This window comes from Ostrea edulis, chromosome 2 (genome assembly GCF_947568905.1).
Source record: "Ostrea edulis chromosome 2, xbOstEdul1.1, whole genome shotgun sequence".
NCBI lineage: Eukaryota > Metazoa > Mollusca > Bivalvia > Ostreida > Ostreidae > Ostrea > Ostrea edulis.
The window spans coordinates 15366992-15385942 of record NC_079165.1 but is presented as its reverse complement, the minus strand read 5'-3'; the positions used below and the strand labels follow the sequence as shown (position 1 = coordinate 15385942).

General features: G+C 33.1%; 1 protein-coding gene across 1 annotated transcript in view; it reads left to right on the top strand.

Annotated features, from left to right (window-relative positions):
• The window catches only part of LOC125679752 (carcinoembryonic antigen-related cell adhesion molecule 5-like), a 28552-nt gene extending 10835 nt beyond the window's left edge, over nt 1-17717 (top strand). The window contains exons 4-12 of the mRNA XM_056153313.1: nt 4181-4441; nt 7921-8208; nt 8478-8771; nt 8915-9061; nt 9288-9300; nt 11594-11604; nt 13383-13610; nt 16738-16790; nt 17565-17717. Coding sequence (XP_056009288.1) covers nt 4181-4441; nt 7921-8208; nt 8478-8771; nt 8915-9061; nt 9288-9300; nt 11594-11604; nt 13383-13610; nt 16738-16790; nt 17565-17717 — 1448 coding nt within the window. The remainder of the gene's footprint in view (nt 1-4180; nt 4442-7920; nt 8209-8477; nt 8772-8914; nt 9062-9287; nt 9301-11593; nt 11605-13382; nt 13611-16737; nt 16791-17564) is intronic.
• Nucleotides 17718-18951: the final 1234 nt, after the last annotated feature.

Below are 18951 nucleotides of genomic sequence, written 5' to 3'. Positions count from 1 at the left end.
CCATAATACTATCCATCTCATTGAGATCCAGCCTCACCCTCCAACACCTCCCAAATGCACCAACATAGTGAAGTTGAAGTGTGTTGTAGTAACATACATATGCTCCGTATGGGACGTATGGGTTGTCCCATGGTTTAAAAATAAATAAATATAAATAAATAAGGACCATCGTGTACCAACACGTCTGATGACTGCGGTACTGTCTTTTGATGGCCGGACACATACATGTGGTCGTATGTCATAAATCATAATGAAATAAAGAAGTAACTTATATTTTACAAAACTAAATAAAAAGTAAAAAATTAATAAAATGAATTATATTTTTTTTTTTATTTATATAATAATTTTAATAATAAATTTTATTTAATTTATTCAATAAATTAAAATTTTAAAAAATATGATAATTAAAATTAAATAATTGAAATATTTTTCATTTATAATAAATTATAATTTTTATATAATAATTTTAATAATAAATTTTATTTAATTTATTCAATAAGTAAATTAAAATTAAAAAAAATAATAAGTAAATATAAAATTAAATATTTAAAATATTGTTTTTATTTATTTGGATTCTAATAGAAGGTAATAATTAGTAATCGCACTAGTCTCCGTCCTTCGTCCAAATAAATCAAGATACACCGAAATAATTATACCATAATTATTACATAATTAGTAATATTAGTAACAGGTAATAGTAATAGGGATGTAGGTATGTATATACATGTGAAATAACTAAAATATATACAGAAAAGAATTAGGGTAGGGTCGCCAAAGAAAATTTTGATAATAGAGTGCCACTAGTTATTACTTTGTTAATCATAAATTATAAAATTATGCCAGACAACAATTTTGAGATCGTCATCAGGCAAGAATTTTGAGGTCGTCGTCAGGTGCTATACCTCAGACCCTGTACCATGTTTCTGTAACTGGATCCAGTTCGTAGCACGACATGGCTCCATAATTCTTATTCGATAGTATGTATTATGTGTATAAAACTGAAGATGCATAATGTAATAAGTGGTGAGTTAGTACTTATCTTAAAATTGTATGACAGATAAAATATCAACCATAAGAAGTGGTATACTTAATTACAAAACATATAGATTTAATTAATTAATGAAAATACAGAGTAGATGCAAAATCACAAATGGCATACATCCAACAAGCTTACGTATATTAAATATGATAGTATGTAGCAGGCCTGCATACATACAAACTACATACAAACTGCGACATTGCATCTAAATGTTTGTCATAAAAAGAGAAGTTTACAAAATACATACATATAATAACATACCTGTACTTATAATATATCTGGATTTGATGTATAAGCTGCATCTATACTTTAACATATATGTTTATATAAACTAAAACGATAAAAACGCAAAGTTTATATTTATAATATTAATATGCTACGATACTTATATATGTAAATGTTTACATACTGATAAACATATAGATATATACACACACACACACACACACACATATATATATATATATAGATAGATAGATAGATAGATAGATAGATAGATAGATAGATAGATAGATAGATATATATATATATAAGCAAAACAGAAGGTTAAGTTAATAAATGCATTGAATACTGAATAAGCATAAATTATCAATGGAATTATAAGGACATGTAAATAATTAAAATTTTAATAGTGAAGTAAATTAACATAATGATATTTAGATTGGAAAAAAAAATTAATGGAATTATAAGGACATGTAAATAATTAAAATTTTAATAGTAAAGTAATTTAACATAATGATATTTAGATTGGAAAAAAAATTATTATTTAATTACAAATGTTCAATTGTGAACTCACAGAGGGGACGACGGACGCACATCAATAGCAATAGTTGGCTTGGGTTACTCAGGAGGCCTAAAAAGGCTATAAAATAGTACACATTTTCAACCTATTTCAACGCATTTAATATACTTTTGTGATGAAAGTATTGTAGGGTGGATTGAAACATACTTTATGATATACCAATCAGATGGTGTAATTCTTATCCAATCAGCATTGTATAGCCATCCAATCATAATCTTAGTATAAGTAGCCAATTATTGTTGATCAACCTAAGACCAAAGGGTATAAATAGAGCCGTCGTGTCATCTTCAGTTAGTTTGTTGGTACTCGAACTCGATTGAGGTCTTTTGACTGGTAGTATTGAATTGGTATTCAGGACAAGCTTGGGGTTGTGTCGGAAAGCGACAGAATTGTTAGCTAGACCACTCAGCTCCTACGCTTGATCCTTTCTGTCTTTGTGACTTTAGAATTGTGTCTTGGTGACTTGTTTCAGGAATATTGTCTCGGTGACTTTCCCAGATGATAGGACGGTAGAGAGCTTAGGTTAGGTGGCTTCAGACTGTGTCGGGAAACAACATAATTATTTGTTATACCACTCAGTCTGTAGCTACTTAAGTTATACATGTAATTGTGATTTCTCGTATCGATTAGTCTGATTATTTTTTTACTATTAGCTCATGGTTTGTTTAATGATCATCCAAGTAGGACCAAGGAAAATATTATTCCGGGTTTTAGTCAGTTAGCCTATCCTGGTTTATTTATTAACGTTAATGTTATTGTTCCTGTGCGTCTGCAACGAAGATAGATACGTGGCAGTAAGTGTATTATAATTGAACATAATTTCTTAGGAAGGAAACCTAAGCGAACTCATTAATTTTCTGATCATTTGTTAGGTAAATACGTTACACTTTAATGCAGTTTAAACATGTATCTAATTCTTAGAGCTGAAATATAGATTTATATTCACCCATTACATGACTATTTACTATGTCCAATCAGGAATTTTTCAATCGTTTTGAAACACGACTGACAAATTTTAACGTATGCATGGCGCTCACTGTCGTAGTGGTGATATTTGGTTATCGTATCAATTTCTACAATAACACGGGACCTCTATTTTAAAGACTTGGCAAATAAATCATTACTACCTATCTTAAATATCGTGTTTAACGTGCCGCCGGCATTGAGATTCGAGTATTGAAGGTTTTAATTTTTTTTTATTTTCCTCATGCGAAGAACGTACATGTATTATGCTAAGTTATCTCTTCTTCCGCCCGTCACATTTTTGTTGTATCATCGTCGTAAGGACAACTTCAGTATTCCCAGTGCTTCTTTCTCTGTGTCTTTTACTAACTTTGTACCCTGTTTCATTTTTTAAAATGATAAATTGGTGGATTATTTAATTTTGATATAAATACAGCTGTACTTTCAATTACGTAAATATTGTTTTACCCGCAAATTGCATGTATTTAAATGTAACAGCTGAAAATCACCTGACCGTGACTTGTCTCCATATTTAGTAATGATTTCCATAATTGAACGAAGGTAATCGTTTAAGAAAGATAAACCCTATACTCATAAAATAAACAATCTTATAATATAGATAAACGTTATTTATTACACTAAATTCAAATAAACACAGAAACATATTTTCAACAATGCCACAAAATTGGTCCCAGAGTTCATAGAATGTGAACTGGAACTAAAACCGGACCTAACTAAATTTAAACAAAATGCGTCTTCAAAATGTCAAATAAAAAGTAATGGATTTCAATAGAAATTCAGCAAAATGCACACAAAGAATGAATGGTTACTTGTTTTCCCTCCCGTCGAGAAGTTCTCACTCACATTGAGACGTCATCAGCTATAGGTGAATTAACACAAATTTAGATCTATATGCTTTGTGTTCGGAGCCGTAGCACTAAGAGTTCTTTAACTTGTCAATACCTTCCACGCCACAAGACCTCGTTTATAAGATCATATCTGAAACACCTGTGATTCTCACTTCTAAATACCGAGCGCTTAGCGAAGGAGCAATCGCTACCTATATTGACACCTTAGGTCTGATTCAGCCATTGCACAAACGGGGCTCAAGCTCACGATCTCCTGTTTACGAAAGAAACGCTGTAGTTACCGCAGTTGGTCCGCAGTGAATGTAAATATGTAAACACATTCATGTATTTTCCTCATCAGCTACGATATGTACATACTGTACATCAATTAAAGTCGTCGTACTTTTTGTTTGGCGGGACACATTTGCATCTGTTTCTACGCACACTGAATCGTTTTCATAATTGTCGATTTCATAATTAATGTTAAATAAACTTTAATAATGATTTTGCACTACTTCTCTCTTACAGATAAACCAAGATTAACAGTTCCAAATTTTCCACAGATCACTGCCCCTGGATCGCTGAAGCTTAACTTTAATGTTGACAGTTTTCCTGCATCAAATGTGACAATATTCCACGAGGAGGAGAAGCTGGAATTTTTTTCCAATTTCACGGGAAACAAAACGTATGAAATTAACATAAGTACTTGTCTAAATGGAGGGAAATACAGAATTGTTGCTGAGAATATTGTTGGAAAGCAGTCCACCTCTAAAACACTTACGGTTAAGTGTAAGTAACTACAGAATTATTCCAAACTGAAGAAAATATCCCTAGCATGCCTATTGTCCTACATATTGTAAGTAACAGAAATTCACTTACTAAATACAATAACGCCTCTGCACCGATTATTGATAGCTACAATAGTTATAATATCATTGTTGTGTGTATGTCGATCAGAACTAGGGGTCACGTCACTGGCTATAATGTCTGTTATTGATATAAAATGTATTAGTATTTCAAAACAGTTCTTGATTTGAATATATGATATGGAGAATTACACACAAAGATTGTATACAAGTTGCATTCAAGTTCCAAAGCTTACATAACCATCTCCCTTTAAATGATTATGTAAATATTCAAAGTGGGGAAAATGAGCGATTAATATTGACGAAATGCCTTTCGCTTACATTGTTACAATTTAATGCTTGTATATCAATTTGAAGCAAAATTAAAAAGACCAGTACCACATATATACTTCTGAAGAAACACAAAAAGCTTCAAATTTCCTCTACTGGAAGAGATTCATTACCCCGCAATAACAAATGAACATTATTCATGATAGAAACTCCTGCAACTATGTATATACATGTATATCAAAAGAAATGATAGGTATCCTCTTGAAGACCACATGCAGTTTGGTCAGGGAAAGATATTGCATCTATATCAGTCATAATCTAAAATACAGTTATACATTTGTATGAATTACATTTGAAGACGTTTTCCTACAGTAAAGCAATGGGAAGCCTTCTAAATGTATATTTGACGATACGAGTTTCTTATAACCGTTCATTGACATTATTTCCCTTAATACACGATTTATTGAGTTTCATGTTCGAACAGTTATGAACGATGTAAAAGATATTTCTAATCTACAAAGGGTATATCATAATCTGAAGTGTGTATGATTAGGAGTGGTATTTCTTTCTTTTTCAGAAAAACAGAAATTAAGTTGATGTGAATTGTATGCATAGTCAAAAGATTAGTTTTTTTCACGCCTTTTTTCAACTAGCTAATACATATCCTGTTTCTAAGTACAAACAATTCATTGAAGCGATTTGTGGGAGTTTTAATGCTTTTGTTTCCCCAGTACATTCCAAGGTACAATCAGATCAGAGTTGAACTGCGTATTCTAGTTATAGGCTTATAAAATCTATACACAAATTTGACAATGTTTTTCGTGATACAGAAAACTTCAGCTTTTTGAAAAGAATTCCTGTATTCTCGGAGCCTTTGTTCACAAATTCAGCCATATAGTTTGACCTTCATAGTTTCCAGGAACCTTATGCTTCTAGGTTTTTGTGCTCATGACCAAATTCTCGCTGAATCTGGTTTTTAAAAAGTTGATTATCATATCTAAACTAGCCCAATTAGACAAAAGGTTGGTTAGTCGTATGCTGTTAACGGGTTGTTAAACGGCTCGAGAATTTTTCACTCGTATGGAGGCGTCATCATTGATAACGAAGGGATCCAAAGTTTAGACATATGCTCTGCGCTTACAGCCTTTGGGCAGGGATGGACCTTTATCATGCCACACCTGCTGTACCACGGGGCCTCAGTTTTTGCGGTCTCATTCGAAGGACCGACCCCATTTAGTCGCCTCTTACGACAAGTAAAGGGTACTGAGAACTTTTTCTAAACCGGATACTCACGAGCCTCAACAAAATTATTGGATACAAGTTCCAAAACTTAGATAATCCTTCCTTTACATAATATACAATCATATATGCCACACAATGTTTAAGTAAGAGAAAAAACAAAAACGTATGATACTATCATAATGTCTATCGCTTGAATTATTACACTTTAATGCTTGTATATTGATTTGAAACAAAATTAAAACCATCAGTCTCAGTACGTATTTCAAAAACCTTCATAATTTTTCCTCTTCAGAGAGATATTCATCATTCCATAATAATAAATGCACATTAATAAGACAAAAGTTGTTCACAATAAATTATCTATCAGGAAAATTTTACGTTTATGTTAGCTGGAGTAATGTAGCCCTCTCCGAGTTGTTTTTCTTTTCTGACGTTTTCTTCGACTGCTCCCCCTTGCTTGTTATCGCGAGATCTACTGAAAAAAACGAAACATTGGCAATCGGCGCGAAAATGTACTTTACTCGGGCCATTCCGACAAAGAAAAGAAAACCATATGGTTGCAGAAAAAAATAGACTATTGTTTGATTCTCACTACATAGTAATAATAATAATAATGATGATGATATTTTATAATATTTGAATTTCAACTTTTTAACTTGATATCAAATTTAAACCTTTTCAATATCGTAAAATCGCTTTCTCCTCCACACTCGTCCATTGATGTAAATACTACGGTGCCCTATATGGACATCTACAAATAATATCTCAACCGGAAGTTCCGTTAAACATTCCACATCATATGAATCGAGAAATTAGAATATACTGAAATAGTTAGAAACAGTAGACTCTCACAAATCATAAGTTGCAGGTTGTAAATTCATCTATTGACTAAGAAACATATCACCAATTTTACTTACGTAAAGAAAGCCAGCAAATGTTTAGAATGATCGAAAATGTTGAGGGAGTGAATCACTCCCACATCTGCACCATTACGTAGATCCTAAGGAGTTGTAGTCCTCTCCCAGAAACATGTCTAAACATAATTCTTTCAAATAGTTTACTCTTGCAGTTCAAATGTGACATTGGTTTATAATATAAAGTAGCTGAAGGAGCATCTTCCTTAAAGAAAAGAGGTATATGAAAAGGTGAAGATGACGAACAGTGATCAATCTCATAACTCCTATAAGGAATACAAATTAAGAGTTGGGCAAATTTGGATATACTTTCAAACGTAAATACAACATAGATAAAGGTTTAGAAATTATTTCTTTACATGCCTTTAGAATTTTGTGACTGATACAATCCTGCCCTGTTGCTTTATTAACGGGGAGAACTATCAAAATGGAAATACATTTATTCTCCTGAATAGCTACATCAGTAAGATTTTCCTCACCTTTAGAATCTGCATAAAGTATGTCAGGTGAATGATCTACGTCATTAATATTTGAAACGGAAGGAAAGAAGGTTAAGTAACTCATATTTCTCTAATTTTCTGGTATTGATTACCATTATCATCCGTGGATAGAATGGGAGGTATTAATCAAAGTACAAATTTACATGAAAGCTTCCTGGCATAGCGCAGGTTCAAGTTTGTTAAAATTATGCCCCCTGGGGGTTGGATGAGGCCACAATAGGGGACCAAAGTTTTACATACTGATATATAGAAAAAATCTTTAAAAATCTTCTTCTCAAGAACCATTGGTCCAAAGAAGTTTACATTCATGTGAAAGCTTCCTGACATAGTGCAGATTCAAGTTTGTAAAATCATGCCCCCCGTGGGTAGATCGGGACCACAATAGACATCAAAGTTTTATATGCGAATATATACGGAAAATCTTTAGATATGAGCCAAGATGACTCAGGTGACCCATGAATCTCTGGTTGTTTCAGGTGCTCCTATTATTCTCACGTCTTCAAATACCACAAACAAAGGTTTTGAAATTGGAGATGCATTGAATCTGACAGTGACGTTTATGGCAAAGCCAATCCCAAATGTATCATGGACATTTTTCACAAAGGAAGGAGATGTGAACAAAAGTGTTCCGAAAAATACTACAGCAACGGGAAAGGAGTTTACAAGTATCGTTGTCAGTAATATGAGTGTACATGATTTCGGAACCTATCAGCTTACATTGAATAATAAATTTGGACGAAATGAAACGGAATTCAACATTCAAGGTATGGGAAAATGATGATATATGGTTGAAGCATGTATATTATTTAAAGGTGTTTTCGATAGTTATGAAAAAAATATTGATTTTCATAACTCATTTGATTTGCACTAAATTGTAAATTGCATAGATCTAAACTTAGATCATTCTAGCAACAATCAAATCATATCTGATATCAGTTTAACTTTTTTTTCTCAAACATTCAGTATTAGAAATTGAAATGCCTATATTGATATGTTTCGTGTCTTTGAAAAATTAACATTTTCAATTGTAAAGGTGTCCCTCAACCACCCACTGAACTGACTGTGGACTGTTCAAACACTGCACTAATCCAATGGAAGTCTGGATTTGACGGAGGAAGTGATCAGAGATTTGTTATTGAATACACAACCAATGTATCGTCATCGTGGCTCTTCTACAATCCACATCCGGTGACATCAGACAATGCCAGCTATGTATTTACAGAAATCAATTTTCTTCAGCCCTATGTTCCTTATTTTTTTGGAATCGTTGCGAAAAACCGTTTTGGAAATAGGAGTTCGGATACAATTGCAAATTGCACAGTGCAAAGTATGTCAAAATTACAAAGTCACATTTAAAAACAATACATTTCCTTCAAATGAAATTTCGATGCATCTTTTTCATACCTGTCTATATCTAATTGCAATTATCAAATATAATTTTAAAGTGTTTACTTTTGATGATCATTACAGATATGGAAAATGAAGGTTTCCAAGACAACGAAGTCGTGATGGTTGTTATTGGTGGAGGTGTTGGTGGAGGGGTGCTTTTACTTTTGGCCATTGCAGTCCTCTTTGTGGTGATCAGAGTCAAACGGAAGCAAAGAATTAAGAAAAGACGTAAGTCGTAGATATCGAAATATACGTCAAGTAAAAATATTTTGTATTTTAAACAAAAATAGATACCTGTAAAACAATCCAATCTTTTTTGAAAAATATTTATGAAATAAACGCGTACAGAGAGGCTGGAGATACAGACAAAATGATTGCACTTTATTTGAATTTCTGATTATGCTACTTTGGTGTAGATATTAAATTTGAAAGGTAATGGGCTTTTTTTTTGCAGCTGAAAACTCTGGGTAAGTTAATTTTTACAGGTTTTTCGGCTATTAACTTTCACACAATATACTTGAAATATCTTGTTGTATATATAATTATCATACTGTCATATAAAATACCCAAATCAGATTGGTTGAGACGCATTTGAAAAAAAAAGACATATGGTTACCCACTGAGAAGAGAAAGCACGCGTTAAAGGGTGTTATTTAATTCTATTTTATACTCGAATCTGATGTTCGAGAAGCATTTGGAAAAAAAAACGTTGTTACCCTCTGAGAACAGAAAGCACGCACCCCAGGGGGATATTATCTAGCAACGGGTAACAGTACTTGACAACGGGTGATATCATAAAAAATATCACATGCGTCACATTTATGCCGTAGATTGTTAGACGGCGTCGTTTGAGCATTTGTAATATCCTCTGAGAGTGATTGATCAAATGTCAACAGGCGTAAGTCTTTCTAGATCTGCTTGTTTATATAACATTCAGTATAATAAACTGTAAGACAAATCTCGGCTACGTCTCGGTTGACAATAGTTTCTCGGGATGAAAATGTTCAATGTTACCCTCAACTACATGTAATATTTATAGACTAGTAATACAATATTTATATTACAAATCGCATTTTCCTTTATGAACCAACCAGTTTCAGCACGCGACACAATTTAACTATGAACGGATTATGAACAAGTTTAAAGCACGCAACCGAGAGAGCGTAATGGTTTGAAAAAAAAATACAACATGCGTTACAAAGATCGCAAAGTCACACCCCAGATTAAGATTGTGAACTTACGTGGATCATCATTCCAATTTTGTGGTCTCCTAGCTACAAAATACAGTGCACCGTGCAATGTTGACATAAAAGGCGGGGTAAAGTGTGGCGTCATGTCTATGTTTTGACGTACGTCACAATACGAATGTGTGACAAAGGTGGATCTTAGGAGTTCGTTTTATGCAACAAAATATTTCCTGACTTTTTCAAGCATTATAAACAAATGGTAATTTAGTAAATGGATATAAATATAAGACATGAACAGCACTTTTGAGCTGTTCATGGTCAATATGAACGGATTTGGATTTGAGACAAATTTTCTGTGAAGCGCGATTCACAGAATTTGCCTCAAATCCAAATCCGTTCATATTGACCATGAACACTGAAAATTGCTGTTCATTTCTTAATTGAAGTAAATGTAATATCAGCTGTAACTTTCCATAACTATGATTCCGTCTCCAGAGATTGAACACCGTTCCCTTTACCCTTCTTATTCATATCTATAACTAATCTTATCAATAAACTGATTTATCTATTACTTCTCGATAAAAACACAAAATTTAAACTACAAATTAGAAGCTGTATACTCTTAAAAAGAAACACGTTAAACCGTAAAATGAAATTAGGCATATCAGCCCCGCCAATCATGAAAATCACTATGCTTTCACTGCTATTTGATATAACCAAACTCTGCATATTTTCCATAGTGAAATGAATGTTTGGTATGCACTGTAGACAATTGTATCACTTAAAACCCACTCCCTACTAACAAAACAAACTTATTTTATGTTGTATTGAGAACTATATCCAGGGCTATGTTTCTCATGAATAATGGATTAAGTGTTCCCAACATGTCAAACACTGGAGATCGATAGGTTCAAACTACATAAATATAAATTCTAAAGCGAACATATGTGTGATTTTAAAGAAGTTTCGTGATAATATATTACTTATTTCTTTTTTTCAAATTTTCAAAGCCATTCTTTACCAGAACATTATTAGTTACCGGTTAGACCAATACTTCTAACCTTTATGTATGTATGTTTGTATGTATGTATGTATGTACGTGTATGTATGTATATGTTTGTATGTATGTCTGTACATGTATGTATGTATGTATGTGTTTGTGTGTTTGTGTGTGTGTTTGTGTGTGTGTGTGTGTGTGTGTGTGTGTGTATTTATACGTACGTACGTAAGTATGTATGTATGTACATGAATGTATGTATGTACATGTATATATATGGTATGTACATGTATATACATGTATTTGTCTGTACCTCAAGTACCAGTGATCTGGTTTTCAGTGAATAAATAATTGAAATTGATAGACTGCAAGGTTAAATTGATGGCATAATGAATATAAGTGGAGCGGGAAGATGACAGGTCTATCGCAATTTATTTCATACGAATACATGTTTTCTGATCATGCGTGTGACATGATATTTCTACCAAAAGATTATTGAAATGAATCACCTAAATAATGATATATTTAATTGGATAGAACTGAATTTGGTTAAAATCTAAATGTCTTTTTCTTCAGAAAAAACAGCGGTACTCAGAAAGAAGGTACACATTTTTGCATTTTTTTTAAAATGTTCGATTCTGTGTTGCCCTGTACTTTGTCTTCAATACAACTCTGTATCATCCTTTATAATTATTACATTTTGTTATATAGTGATATAAGAATACCCCCCCCCCCCCCCGTTCTATGCTTATTCGAATGTAAATACATGTCATTAAATCATAAGTACTAGTACGTTTATCAAATGACGTGGTACAATTATTTAGTATAATTTTTTTTAGCAATCTATAATACTGATTTTATGCCGTACTATTGCATGTTGTATGTATCTGTATGAAACAAAAGAAAACAGAAAACTCTTAAATGCATTGTTTTATACGATAATGATGAAAAGATATGCATAATATTAAATGAATGTAGTAATGTATGTTATCATGTATCACTTAAAAGGATTAGCATGCTCTTTGAGAGTTTACGTAGCCATGTGTACATATGTACATGCCGTGTCGTATATATATTCTTTATCATTTATTCAATTCCCAAATTTACAAAGAAATCAACATCAAACTACTATCAGATGGCAAAATAATTTATAGAAGTTTTAATGTGTGAAACAGATTTAAAATCAAATTGTCGAGAAATTGAAAAAGTTAATTAAATTTAATGTTTTTGTAATTACTAATTGTGTTTTACTATATTGTTTATTTATGTACAAGAGCCCGGTTTTTTCGAAAGGTGGTTAACTTTGACGTGTTAACTCTTCATGAATGTTATAATTTTTTTTTTTGGGGGGGGGGGGGGGGGCGATTATGATAATTTAAAAAAAGAAATTTAAATATCTCTAGAAATTTAGATATTTTTATAGCATCGTCGTTAATCCCCTCCCACAAATTTTGTCCGATTCTGAATCAAACAATATATAAAACCACACGTTGTATTTGTTACATGTACGTGTACATTGATTTTTCAAGACATGCATCACCTCTCCTTTTTGACAACATAAGTTTACTGTTATATTTTGGTATGCGAAATCTGACATACCCACCCTACTTTTTCATACCAAGGCACTAGTGATTGGTAGTTGAAATGTAAGCTTGAACTGATTAATTGAACCCGTGTATTGTACTGATAAAAGATGAACCTTGCCCCTTCCCCCACACACAGAAGTTAGGATTTGAGGTTCGGCCCGGACAGAACAACTCATTTTAGGGGAGTGCATATCATTTTGTTTTGGCCTGTTTGGGTATTTTCAGACAATTGTAAAGTCAACTTGTCGGACTCCTTATATGCTCACCACTTTGATAAACTATGCAATGAGCCAGCTTTCTACAAAATAAGCGCCGATTTTCTCAGCTTGTATATTTCAGATATATAATGTTCTAATACTTCTATGATTATTCAAATTGAATAGACTAATGAATGCATTTATATGAGCATAAGTGAATGGCCCACAGTCATTGTCATGTATTTCGAAATTAACCAATACATTAACTTTTCAACAACTATCTCCCACAAACAAGACTTTTATTTACCTCCGAATACTTATTGTTTACATACATGTAGGAAGTAAATGTGCATCAAATGATTAGCAAATGGTTTACTCGATTAACACATTTGTTAACTAACCACTGTGTTAAATTGCTTTTTCAAAAACAGAATTTAACCATTGCATTAGCTGATCGCTTGGTTGGGAGTTAACACTACGTGAAACTTAACTTGGTAAAAGTTAACCAGCTTTCGAAAAATCGGGCCCAGGTATAACTCTGTTGAAATGACCAAATACAGAACATTTAACCCATTATTTCAGACGCCGCAGATGGAATGGTTGAAAATATATTATATATCTCCGCTGATGAAGCGACAAATTCTTTGGTATCGCCTTCAAATCCATCAGGATCACGTGATGCCTTGGAAACAAAGAGAGGAAATGACGTGTATTCCGTCGTAATGAAGACACGAAAACCCGAGAGTGACACCCCAGTTTACGCGGAGGTTCAAAAATCTCAAACAGCAGCTAGTGAGTCTCAGAATCAGGGTACTTTATTAATCAGATTTCATAAATATTCTTCCGATAGAGAATAACTTATGCGACAGTAATTATTTTCGGTCATTAAATCAATCTGAGATACAATGTAGAAGTGCGTGTACGAGGGCTGTTCGATATGTAATGTGTATTGTACGATATCGCAAAAGCATTCAACTTAAACAGTGAAATAAACGTCACATCCCTTCAGAGTATTATCCGCGGTTTGAAATACATAATTTCAATCTCTGAATTCATTTCTGAAATGCGTCACGGTACGCTGATTTGGGTACACCTCTGGGGCACTGACTGATGGCTGAGCCAAGGGCTTGTCGGGACTTGTAACGACCACCAGATAAGAACTTTTTAAGTTTTGGAAAAAGGAAAAAGTCGCATGGGGCTAGATCTGGAGAGTATGGTGGGTGTGGCATGGCGGTAACCTTCTCCGACTTCAAAAATTGCTTTACAAGCTCAGATGTATGTGATGGAGCATTAACATGAAGTAGACGAACATACCTATATCCTGACACAGGGTGTCGTTTATGATAATATTTCTTGAGTTTTTTTAATATAACATCTCGGTAATACCGACCTGTAACACTTTTGCCCCTCGGCACCGTGATTTGTACGGCTATATCATCTCATGAGAAGAATATGCAGTAAAGAACCTTCCTTGTGCTTATGGTTCTTTTGGCAACTACTGGCCTTCTACCTTGTTTAGTTAGTCATATATTGTTTCCATTTTTTCTTACTGGTTCGAAATAGTGAACCCATGTTTCGTCACTAGTAACAATGTTTGCAAATTGTCTTTGATTGAATTTGGGAAATATTTTGAGCAATTGCTTAGCGGTTTGTACTCGTACTCGGGTTTTTTTTGGTCATCTGTCAATATATCCGGTATCCATCTGGCAGAAATCTTTCGTAAATACGCTTCAAAATGAAATGCACAAGCGATAGCGATATGCCAACAGCTTTGGCAATATCATGAATCATGTATCTGCAATCACCTATAATTATTTCCCTAACATTTTGAGACATTTACCTCTTTGACGGACTCTGTGCCAGTCAGAAATTTCTTTCTCCACCTACGAACTGTCTCATAAGATACCTTATCAGACTCATAAACTAACCCCAATTGAGTAAAAAAAATTGCATTACGGAATGACCGAGTTTTGTGCGAACTTTTATATAAGCTCTAATTTCTTCAATATTCTCAACCCGTTTCCCAACCATTTTTACAACAGTGGCCAATGACTGGCTCTATTGAAATTACTATAAGTTTAAAACTGTGTGGAACTGGAGGCTCGTGTTTATACCATTGGAAAGGTATTGAATAGAGCTATTCAAGAGTATCATCATCCACAAAAGCGTGGAAAGCGTTATCACGCTGTTGTACAATAAACTTTACATATCGAACAACCCTCGTATATATACATGTGTACTAATCATTATTTATAACTTTGGAATATCCAGATGTGTGTGATGATGATTTACTAAAATAAGTTTTACTTTGTTGAAATAAATGGATATTCGATAGAAAAGGGTCTAACTCGAACTAGTGTGAAAGATTTCGAACCTGTCAATTAATATTTCACATCAACTATACGTTACTTATCTGGATCAGAGTTAGACCCCTTTCTATATCTATGGTATCACATAGTTCGGGTCCAAAACAGGCTTAGCCCCTGTGAAAAAAATCTTTCCTTAATTGGTTATATAATGATCTTTATCACTCTGACCCAGATAAGTAACGTATAATTGATGTGAAATATTAATTGACAGGTCCGAAATCGTTCACACTAGTTCGAGTTAGACCCCTTTCTATTTGTATCTTATCACAGAGTTCAGGCCCAAAACGGGTTAGCTCCTGTAGATTTTTTTTATAACTTTACTGCACATGTACAGATGTGTTAAATGTAGAATATAAACATATGATGGATAGACGAAAAGTTTATGTATATATGAATAGTTTTATTTTTATTTTGTCTATTTTATATAATATATGTATATATATATATATATATATATATATATATATATATATATATATATATATATAATTTATAGCGTTTTTGGAAGCAACATTAGTGAACATCAGCAATATCAATTAGAGAAAATCAAAAAGATAAACGATATAAAGAAATTCTTCCAGTATTTCTATTGCATTGTTAACTATTTCTTTCATACTTTTAGAATTCTCGTCGGGAAGTAAAATAATCAGTTGTTCATACTTTAGAATTCTCGTCAGGAAGTAAAATAATCAGTTATTCATACTTTAGAATTCTCGTCAGGAAGTAAAATAATCAGTTATTCGTACTTTAGAATTCTCGTCAGGAAGTAAAATAATCAGTTATTCGTACTTTAGAATTCTCGTCAGGAAGTAAAATAATCAGTTATTTATACTTTAGAATTCTCGTCAGGAAGTAAAATAATCAGTTATTCATACTTTAGAATTCTCGTCAGGAAGTAAAATAATCAGTTATTCATACTTTAGAATTCTCGTCGGGAAGTAAAATAATCAGTTATTCGTACTTTAGAAAAAGTGTGCGGTAAATGATTTCATTTTATTTGATCTTTTCATAAGGTTCGGGCCCAAAACGGACTTAGTCCCTGTGTTTGTAACTTTCTACCAAGATATTTGTAGGAAAATATAATTTCGTTCAAAGATATTTTAATAAAACTCCCATATACTTCAATGTTAAATTCTCAGTTAAATAAATCAAGCAGTAAACAAAATTTTGGAAATCCCTATGGTAGATTATTTCGATTTTATGAACCCTTCAAATTGATCCCATGATTTCAAAATTACAACCATACACTAGATATAAAATATGGTCGTTATATCTTGAATATCTTAAATGTAATTATTGTATTTCACATCGACGTTTTGGTTAGAAACCACATAGCGTCGGGGTGATAAGGGCTGCGTTCAAGATCGTAGCAGCTACATAGTTCTATAAATTGAACAAACATCTAGGTTACCCCTACGTAGAGATAACAAGCTTTAATTCATATAGTGTTGTTCAATAGATGTATGTATCTAGCCTAGCAGCTAGGCTACAATGTAGCACTTACAATCTTCAAGGCAGCCCTGACATCATTTGCTGATGAACTGACACAACGAAATTTATGTTGACAGGCAGACCACCGATAAAAAAGAAACCAACGAAGAGCAGGAAAAGATCCGGCAAAGTAAGGATATAATAGTGCACACTTACTACAACAGCTATTGGGTTACTACACAGAGATGTCTGGAGTCAAATCTCCCTGTACAACACAGAAAAGGATCTTACTTACACACAAACAAGGATTAAATCAAAGTTCCTTGTAGCTAGCACATAAGAATTGGGTCAAACAGACAAATTCAATTGTGAAATTCCAATTTCGGAATTAAAGTCAGATTACTTCATAGTACTATATTTCATAAGCTTCTTATTTGCAAATTTAAGTGAATCATTGTGACATTGTTCGTAGCTCGAGGATTCACTGGTTAACTGTTTTCTTTCAAAAACCTACCTGAAATTTTGTGACCGCAAAGTATGAAAGATTAATTATATTTCTGAAAAGTTTACAAAAATTTTCTGCATTGTTTAATTTAATTTAGCGCTATTTTGATTGAATATTTAGGGGGTTGATTTACTTTAGATTTAAACGCCATTCTTTTACATACAAGCAATAAGTGAATTTCTGTTTCATACAATGATTCAGTCAAATTTATTCGTTACAGAATGCTACAAAGTGAAAGTAGACCTATACATAATTTAAGTTCTATACAAAAAGCACTCTGAAAAAAATTCCATATTCCTCATACAAGGTAGGCTAATACAGAGCCAAGTATCTAAGTTTTTCACAGCTGAAAACCACTGATCCAAGACTCTCTATGGCACACAAAAAGTATTTAGTCCAATTTCCCTGTTCAATACACTTTACATGTACAATGTGTACACCAGAATTTCCACATTTCAGAATGTAAAGGAAGATGGACTTGTTTATGTCGAACTTGACCTGAAGATGGCGCCTTCTTCGTCTGATGGAAACCCCATCATTCATGGGGCAGAAGACAGGGTAGAGTACGGCAACATTGATTTTACCAGGCCTGCCAAACCAGTTAAAGAGTGAGACGTCAACGAAAGTCAGAATACTGAACGAAATCCGAAATGAAGCTAGCGCAGATAACATTTGGCTTTTTTTCCCGAAAGCCTTTTTAGTACAGTACATTAACCCATGACAAGACACAGTTTAACTATTTTCATACTATTTTTATTCGTTTTTTTCAACAAACATCTGAAAATTAATTGCGTTTTAATAGTTGTTTACTGTATTTTTTATTGATGTTCACGCATGATACTTGTGTCACTGAAAACAGCGGCTAAACATGACATGTATGTTAATGGCTAAATATGACGTGTATGTTAATGGCTAAACATGACGTTTAATATAATGGCTAAACATGACGTATATCTCAAATTTGTTTACGTCATAGTTTTGTACTGAGACCTCTGCTTCTCAAAGAGCCCCTGCTACAAGTTTACAATGTGTATCTGTGTGATACTAATGTGACCTTTCAGTTTTACGTCACGTGTTTTCATGACGCAAATATCATGTCAATTCAAATTATTCAAGCATTTCATGTCATCCACATTGTATATTATAATTGCAAAAATATTGCATGTTTAGAAAGATGTTTATATTTTTTCATTCTAAATGTTCTTGCGTAATGTTAATACTTTATTTAGAGATGGTGATCAGATTGGTGTTTCACACTATTCCTCTCCGAGGCCTTCTACATAACATACATTACAAAGCACCTAACACAAATGAATATTACAACTACATATATACACTTACATCCACTTATCTGCACAAGTGATATTATACAATGCACATAAATACTTAAAGGAGAGTCAAAAATCCAACACAACACAAATACAACAAAACTATGCAGGGGGATTTAAGGATCATCACAGTTGTTTTGATAAGTTTTGTTACATTGACAAGGAATGTGACAAGCTCCCATCTCAAGGTAAAATATCCCATAGGTGTACACCTGTGAACTGAAAAGCATTTTTATATTGTATTTGCGTGATGTTTGGTACACAACAATCAAAATCTAATTCAAACCTCAGTGTGTAAGTTTCAGAGCTATGGAAAATAAAACGATCATGGGAATGACCAAGGTTCATGTCATAAAAAAGTTTTATATAGTACAACATATTTATAGAATTGCACTAATTCAAATACAATTGACCAACCCAGTTTGTCAAATACAGATTTTGAGGGAGCATCTGGGGTTCCACTAAGTATAATTCTAGCTACTCGTTTATACAACTTCTAAATTCGTTCCATGTAAGTC